Source organism: Oncorhynchus masou, chromosome 27 (genome assembly GCF_036934945.1).
Source record: "Oncorhynchus masou masou isolate Uvic2021 chromosome 27, UVic_Omas_1.1, whole genome shotgun sequence".
Classification (NCBI taxonomy): domain Eukaryota; kingdom Metazoa; phylum Chordata; class Actinopteri; order Salmoniformes; family Salmonidae; genus Oncorhynchus; species Oncorhynchus masou.
This window is the reverse complement of record NC_088238.1, coordinates 33,399,761-33,408,245: the sequence shown is the minus strand read 5'-3', so window position 1 is coordinate 33,408,245 and position 8,485 is coordinate 33,399,761. Positions and strand designations below refer to the sequence as shown.

Sequence of the window (8,485 nt, the reverse complement as noted above, 5' to 3'; positions counted from 1 at the left end):
AGTCAGTATTTTCTTACTCATAATACCATGCTCAGTTTGGGGCTAATTACGGTCGTGTAGGCTCTCGATGTGTGTGTAAAGAATCAAAAGTGTTTATTTGGGTCTACTCTACCTTTATAAAACTATTTGTTGAATGGTTTAAAATCCATTGAAAGCTGCTTTCAATTCATGTTGGCTCTGAACAAGTCTTGACTTAGCTTGTTTTGCCAAGGAAAGTGAAAACGACTGAGGGAAAGTAAAATGGAAAATAAATGGATAGGAACATGGAAGAACCTCAAAGAACATTGCCTTTTCAAGATCATGTAACATCAAACATATCATCAAAATGCATATTATATTCCTGCCCTTACAAAAAAAACACATTATTTCACTTGTTGAAAGTCACATGATTTCACATGTGACATTTTATGTGAAATCATGTGAAAATATGTTTTGGAACACTTCAAGTGATCACGTTTTCACATGTGTAGTTTTGTGTAATCACATGTTGCTTTACATGTTATCACATTAACTTCACATAAGATCACGTGATCACATGAAAACATGTTTTTGGAACACTTCACGTGTTCATGTGTGAAATTCATGTGTTTTTTTGCGTAACGGTGAGCAAGCTGAGAGGCAGTGGGCTGTCCTGTATCTGACTGGATAGAATGGGTGATCCAGCGGAGGACAGGGGGAAGCTGACCAGCCAACAGGAGCTGTGTGTTTCTGACAAGCAGGCCACCAAACGCCCCTGCTGTTCCACACTCAAGGTGCTTAATAATGCTTTAAAATGCACACAAATTAATGTGCATGCACTCTGTCTGCACACGCATCCACGCATGTACACACACACAGACAGATGTGCGAAACATATGCACTCACGCCGTTCCCATGAGTACACATTGGCACGCACATAAGCATGCACACACACACACACGTTGACAAACAACCATTGGCAAGCACATACACCCGGATAAACACACACTAATGTTCTCTCCCTTGTGTTTGTCAGCTGTTCATCGTGGCCCTGTCATTCGCCTACTTCTCCAAGGTTCTGTCAGGGACCTACATGAAGAGTGCCATCACTCAGATAGAGAGACGCTTTGACCTGTCCAGCTCTCTCATCGGACTCATAGACGGCAGCTTTGAGATGGGTATCAACAATAACATTAAGTTGCTTGAGAATTCATGTAGTGAAAACTAGATCTTCACTACAGACTACAGGGTGGTCCATTTTTGTTGTGATTCAGTCAGTTTGCTCTCAATACTGTTCCGTTTTGTAGTTGTTCCTATTAATTGATTAACTGGCAGTTTGTCCACAACTCTACTGTCAAACCCCTAACATTGTTTTATGTGCTGCTATGTTGTGGTAGCCTGGAACCCAAACTGTTATGCTATTTTTAGTTGAAATAAAACAGAGCTTAAATTTGCGTTTCCAGGCTACTGTAGTGTTGTGGTTTCTTGCAGGTAACCTGCTGTTCCTGGCTGTGGTCAGCCATTTTGGCGCAAAGCTGCACCGGCCCAGGCTCATTGCTGTGGGCTGTTTCCTCATGGCTGTAGGATCATTCCTCACAGGCCTGCCACACTTCTTCATGGGACGGTAAAACAATTGAAATACTGATTAAACTTATATTGTCAAGATACTCCTATACGGATGATAGTTTCACTTTAGAAATAAAGTAATGTATGCAGTTGCTGATTCATCTCAGTTAACTTAGAACTAAAGTCTTGCGTAATCGGTCAGCTGCTTGATTATGTTATGGAGCTATACATGTTAACAGATTAACAGATTCTATAAGAAGGAGCATAATCGGAATGAGGAGCTCCACCTTCTCTCTTTACAAGTCCAAGTCAACGGGCCAAATGTCCCCTCCCCTTTCGAAATTGGAAATCTGCTAACACACAAAATAACCAGTAACAACAAAAACACAGAAACGACTGCTGCTCGTTAGCCTATGCATCCCATTCCTTCCTGACGGGTTCTACGTAATCAGTTGTGTTTACGTAGATCTGTCCACGAAAGATTAGTTGTTGATCAGCGTCTCATCACAACGAATCACATCTTTGTTACACTTAAACTTGAATCCGTATTCATCACAAGGCCCGTAGAAAATGGCATGACTACTAACTGGTCTGTCTCTTCTACAGCTACACATTTGACACAGTCATCCAAGGCTCAATGAATGACAGTGTCAGTATAACTCCATGTCTGGACCTTCTAAATCAGACAGACATCCCTGAGATCCAGAGGGAGACACCTTCGGACATCAACACAGGTACCAATCACAGAGAAACATCTTCACCTGTTTGTACCTTACAGCAGGAGTCTCGATTGGCCGGACTTGTCAAAGGCTGAACCAGCATGAGACTTTACTTACAATGCTATTTCTGCAGGCCCTACAGATGCCCTATTGGCTTCATAGGGAACCATGGTGCAGCGTACAAGTTGTACATGCATCATCCCTGATAGAGGAGTTATACTGTGCACCTGTGTGTCTCTGTATGATTCTCTCTGTAGGCTGTGTGAGGGACTCCAGCTCCCACATGTGGATTTATGTGTTTCTGGGAAACGCTCTGAGGGGGATAGGAGAGACCCCCGTCACCCCACTAGGCATCTCCTACATCGACGACTTTGCTAAAGCTGAAAACTCTGCTTTTTACATTGGTGCGTTAATTTGACTCGCAGCAAAGCAGAAGTCATTGTGTATGTGTGTATGTGTGTATGTGTGTGTGTGTGTGTGTGTGTGTGTGTGTGTGTGTGTGTGTGTGTGTGTGTGTGTGTGTGTGTGTGTGTGTGTGTGTGCGTGCGTGCGTGCGTGCGTGCGTGTGTGCGTGCGCGTGCGTGCGTGTGTGTGTGTGTGTTAACCGTCAAATGAGTGTGTGTCATGTATTGTAAATATGTAATGACTAGGTTTCGTATTTATTGAAAGTTCAAGGAATTTTACAACCCTAGTTGTGACTTATGTACAGTAACTGAGTAGATCGGGCTGTAGGCCTAACTGTGTGCTTTATGATTGACAGCATGTCTACAGACCATCACACTGCTAGGTCCCATGTTCGGTTTCCTGCTGGGGTCGTTGTGTGCCAGTCTCTATGTAGACATTGGATATGTCGATCTGGGTAAGAGAATCACATACTGTACACATTATTGTGTTAGGGTCCATTCTACTAAGCAATGTATATTAATTTTGGATCCAAATTAATTCAAAACCACTCAAAAATACTCAAATAATTCCCTTTATGTTATTTGTATTCTCAGTATAGTATGTGTATCAGTGCTTATGATAGAGATGTCTCTCACATCTTCCAGAGACTGTGACCATCACTCCCAAGGATGCCCGCTGGGTGGGGGCCTGGTGGCTGGGTTTCCTGGTCTCCTCTGTCATCATGCTCCTGTCAGGCATCCCCTTCTGGTTTCTGCCCCGCTCGCTGCCAAAGCAGGGAGAGGAGAACAAGCTGCCCCCTAGCACCCATACTCAGGATGGAACAGAGAACAATGACGCCACCTCACATCAGGCCATGGCGCTGGCTGAAATTGCAAAAGGTGGTCAGTCTTTCATTGGCGATTTTCAGATAGCTTATGAATAGAGCCCAGTCACTCAGGTCAAGTGAACAAGAAAAATGACTGGCCCTATTTATGTACCCTGGCCCTTTTATGATGGACATTTATATTCCAATACAGGAACCATACATTATATACAGGGCCCTCTAACTGTAAATAATAAAGTCTCAAAGCATTCACATAACCCAAACCAGAAAAAGTAACTGTGTTGTATGTTTTTCTCGTGTATCTTCAGGTTTCATACCGTCACTGAAGAAGCTGCTGAGCACACCAGCGTACTTTCTGCTTCTGTGTGGCAGCCTCCTGAAGTTCAACTCCTTCATTGGCCTGCTCACGTTCAAAGCCAAGTACATGGAACAGCAGTTTGGCCAATCAGCAGCCAGAGCCAACTTCCTCATTGGTTAGATACTGTAGCTACATGTTTCTCAATCAGCTACCGTCTTTATAAACCAACTGTGGCCCCTCCGTCACGTTTCTTTCTGCTTCGTTCTCATTGTAAAGTCAAACTCTATTGGTTGGATTGGACCTGAGGTTTGGGTCAAAGACAGAGAGATAAGGGCTGCGTTTTAGACAGGCAGCCCAAATTATATTTTTTCCACAAATTGGTCATTTGACCAATCACATCAGATATTTTTACATCAGATATTTTTCAGATTTGATCTGATTGGTCAAAAGACCAATTGCTCAAAAAAAGATCTGAATTGGGCTCCCTGTCTAAACAAAGCCATAGAAACCTGGACATGCTCCAACTGAAATGTTCCCTCATGTCAGCATTGATGTTGAATGGCATTAAATAAATAAAAAATGTTCTCTCTTGTCCCCTGTAGGTTTGTTGTGACTGAGTAGAAAAGAAACTCCAGTATACTGGTGATCTAATGCATCTTTAGATGCAGTATATATATTTCTCTGGTAACACTATAGATGGAAGTATTACTTTTCCAGGTGTGTTGAACCTGCCTGTGGTTGCCGTGGGGATATTCCTGGGCGGTCTACTAATGAAGAGGTATAAGCTTGGTGTTGTGTCTGGAGCCCAGCTGTCTTTCGTCACCTCCTTCATGGCCTACCTCCTCCTCCTTCTGCAGTTTGGCACTAAGTGTGACAACGTTCAGGTGGCTGGGCTGACCGTGTCCTACAATGGGTAAATATGACATCTGATTGGTTGGTTGGTTGGTTGGTTGGTTGGTTGGTTGGTAGGTTGATTCATTCATTCAATTATTGAGTTAATTCATTTATATAAAAAAATAATAATATTTAATCGGTGGAATATGAGGGAGAGTGAGACCAAAACACACATGGGCTTGTGCCGGGGCTCCCTCTTGTGGTAACAACCATACAGTATGGTTGTTACTGAGCCAGGATCCCTGGCTGTTGTGTCACTGTGCCTATGTTATTGATAGTTCAGCAACAATTATTTAAACATCATTATGATTGGCATCCATTTTCTCTGTCTCCAGGACCCCTGGTGTAGTGTACAACGGCAACCTGTGGTCAGAGTGTAACAGAGACTGCTCCTGCTTGGCTGGGGAGTGGGACCCTGTGTGTTCAGACAACGGCATCACCTACACCTCCCCCTGCCTCGCAGGCTGCTCCAGCTCTACAGGATACGGCAAGAACACGGTACAAATACTATTAATGTACTGAGTGTACAAAACCTTCACAGGGATGCTGGCCCATGTTGACTCCAATGCTTCCCACAGTTGGGTCAAGTTGGCTATGTCCTTTGTCTTGATGCACACAGGAAACTGTTGAGCGTAAACAACCCAACAGTGTGTCAGTTCTAAACAAAAACTGGTGCCCACGGCACCTACTACCATACCCCTTTGAAAGGCACTTAAATATGTTCACCCTCTGAATGGCACACATACGCAATCCATGTCTCAATTGTCTCAAGGCATACAATAATTTTTTTAACCTGTCTCCTCCCCTTCATCTACACTGATTGAAGTGGATTTAACAATGACACCCATAAAGGATTATAGCTTTCACCTGGATTCAACACAAACACAGGATATGGGGTAAACATGGTATTACATCACTACATACTAGGCCCTACTGCCCTGAAACAAGGCTGTAGACTCCTGTGGCTTTGACAGTCGTGTCAAAGAGCAAATGCTTTACCAGATCAGAGCATTGGAAGTCCCTCAGGATAACCCTAACACTTAGACATGGCTTTGGTGAGTCTACAGCACAGGAGGTTGGTGGCACCTAAATTGAGGAGGACGGGCTCCTGGTAATGGCTGGAACGGAATGCCATTCCATTCGCTCCGTTCAAGACGTTATTATGAGCCGTCCTCCCCTCAGCTGCCTCCTTCGGTTTACAGCCATGTTTTGTCTATTGTTTGAACTACAAGGTGTAAATAATTGACAGTGTGTGCTCTTATCTCCACGGAACTGTGTTGACACTGTGAAATAGTAGATAGTATGTGATATGTGCACTCTCATAATTGAAATAAGAGTACAACGTCAGTCATCGTCTAACTGTGAAATGATCAGCAAACTGTAAAGATAATAAATAGGTTATAAAATAGTGAAAAAAACAGCTATATACTATATATAGAGAGAGAGAGATTATAGACCATAACAGAGAGACTATAACTACTGTATTTGTTATTGTTCTACAAGGTATTCCACAACTGTAGCTGTGTGCTGTCCTCCTCTGCACCAGAGGGCAGCATGTCAGTAATATTAGGCCAGTGTCCTCGCAGCAGAGAGTGCAGCCGCAGCTTCACTTCCTACATGGCTGTGTCCGTACTCAGCTCCTTTATCAACTCCCTTGGGACCACGCCTGGATACATGGTCATCATACGGTCAGTCGCCATGGTCCAATACTTCTGTGACCAACTAGGGTTGGAACCTGGGACACCTGCTGCCACAAGACTGTGTTAGACTGTGTATGTGATGTGTGATGTGTGTTTGTAGGTGCATCAAGCCCGAGCTAAAATCCCTGGCGTTAGGTATTCAAACTTTGGTGATGAGAACCCTAGGTAAGTCTTAATTTTCTCTGTTGTATGTAAAGACCCCTTGATATCATAGAGGTCCTTAATACAGCGTACTGAACTCTGATCTCTTTGTAGGGGGTATTCCAGCACCAGTGTACTTCGGGGCTTTGATTGACTCAACATGTTTGAGGTGGGGGATCAAGAAATGCGGGGGCAGAGGTGCCTGTCGATTGTATGACTCTGATATGTACAGGTAAGTTCATTGTGTGTGTGTGCGTGCATCCATGTGTGTGTGCATACTCTGAGGTGTGTTTGAATAAGAATGAGCAGCAGTGTTGTGATGTGTCCTATCCCATCCTTGCAGGGTGATCTTCCTTGGCCTCATCACATGTCTCAGTGGCTCCTCCTACTTTTTCATCATCGCAGTCATTGCCCTGCTGAGGATACAGTTTAGGAAGGAGGGGGACACCACAACGGGACAGCCCCCACACTCATCGCTAGAGATCGAACTTCAGACTCCCCCAAAAACCACTGAACCCCTCAACACACCAAATGAAATTGAGGTGCATACCCCTAAAGAGGGAGAAAGAGAGGGAGATCCGGAACAGGATAACTCCCTTCAAACTCAAAAAGACACAGAGGCGGAGGAGGAAATATCCAACACCCAAGTAGAGAGAACGAGTGACCTCAGTCTAACTCGCAGCCAGAAAGAGGAGGTGGAAGAGGTGTTCGATAGAAGAGAGGAGGATGTTACTCCAGATACCATCCCTCCTGCTCCTGTGAGCAAGGAAGAAGAGAAGCCTTCTGATCAGGCCAACGAGCAGGCGAAGGGAGAGGTCATAGTGATTCACACCCACAGAGAGAAAGACAACCCACACAACCTCTTGGCTGAGATGAACCACACAGAGGTAGAGGTAGAGGGCCTTCAGGGCTAGCCAGTCAGCCTGCCTGCTCCTCAAGTCAATTGTATTTAAATTCATGTTCATTAAAGATTTGTACTCAATAATTGAAATGTGCCATTTACTTAAAAGTATACATTTTCACTGTCTGCAACCTTTAAGAAGCAGGGTGAGTCTGGGTCTCCCTTTTACTGGGCAAACACAACTTGCATATCATCATAGACTAGGCCGAAACGTTAACCTTGCTTGAATAAAACAATGCATTTTGATTCAAGTATTTGGTTGCACTTCAACGTTGGTTGAGCGCCCTCCATTTTGGGGGCAAATAATACTGTAATAAATAAAAATGTAATAAGTAAATTATTAAAAGCATTAAAATTGCAATTGGGATGTTTCCCACTTATTTACACAACCTACTCCACACTTGCAAAGTGAAAGTTTATTTTCTGAAATGAATTAAGTAGTAAACAGAAGAAAAGCAGAATTGAAGCCAATTATAATGCAAATAATTTAATGGTCTATGGATCAATTCCATTTCTGAAAGTCTGATGAATAATTCATATTGTTACTCCTCTTCCTTGTGCCAGGAGCAGCAGCACACTGCCCTCCAAAATGTTTTTTTTTATTTATTTTTTATGAAAAATTGCCGGACTGCCCCTTTCCTCGCTCTGCATGGAAAATCCAGGGTGACATCTGGGGTGACCACAGCAACAGAAAGGGAAAAAAGAGGGACAGAATGTAAACAAATGCAAAATGTAGGTTCTAAACTCTGGCCAGTTGAAAGGTTCTTCCTAGATGTCATGATAAACGGCACCTGTCAGAGTGCTCTGTATAAGTGTTACTCACCTGCTTGGATGTCAGCTGGCAGATTGGCGAAGACAGCCATCGTGAGAGTCTTTTCTTCAGGTGTGACATCCACAACCTCCAAGAGGGAAGAGATGGCCTCTACCTCTGTGTTAGGGGCAATGTCCACAACCTTTAGGTGCGAACAAGCCATGTCTGCCTCTGTGTTAGGGGGGTTTACAACAACCTCCAGGTCGGAGGAGATAGGTTCTGCCTCTGTGTTTGGGGCAATGTCCACAAACTCCAGGTGGGAAGAAGCC

The 8,485-nt window shown here is 43.8% G+C and overlaps 1 protein-coding gene across 1 annotated transcript; it reads left to right on the top strand.

Moving 5' to 3' along the window:
• The first annotated feature begins 607 nt into the window (after positions 1-607).
• On the top strand, positions 608-7,760 carry slco1e1 (solute carrier organic anion transporter family, member 1E1). The gene is made up of 14 exons (XM_064940038.1): positions 608-752; positions 995-1,136; positions 1,450-1,582; positions 2,131-2,258; positions 2,501-2,647; positions 3,004-3,102; positions 3,293-3,526; positions 3,780-3,944; positions 4,487-4,682; positions 4,999-5,161; positions 6,167-6,351; positions 6,464-6,528; positions 6,619-6,736; positions 6,848-7,760. Exons 1-14 carry the CDS (start codon positions 651-653, stop codon positions 7,416-7,418), a joined length of 2,448 nt encoding a protein of 815 aa, XP_064796110.1. The 5' UTR covers positions 608-650; the 3' UTR covers positions 7,419-7,760.
• Positions 7,761-8,485: the final 725 nt, after the last annotated feature.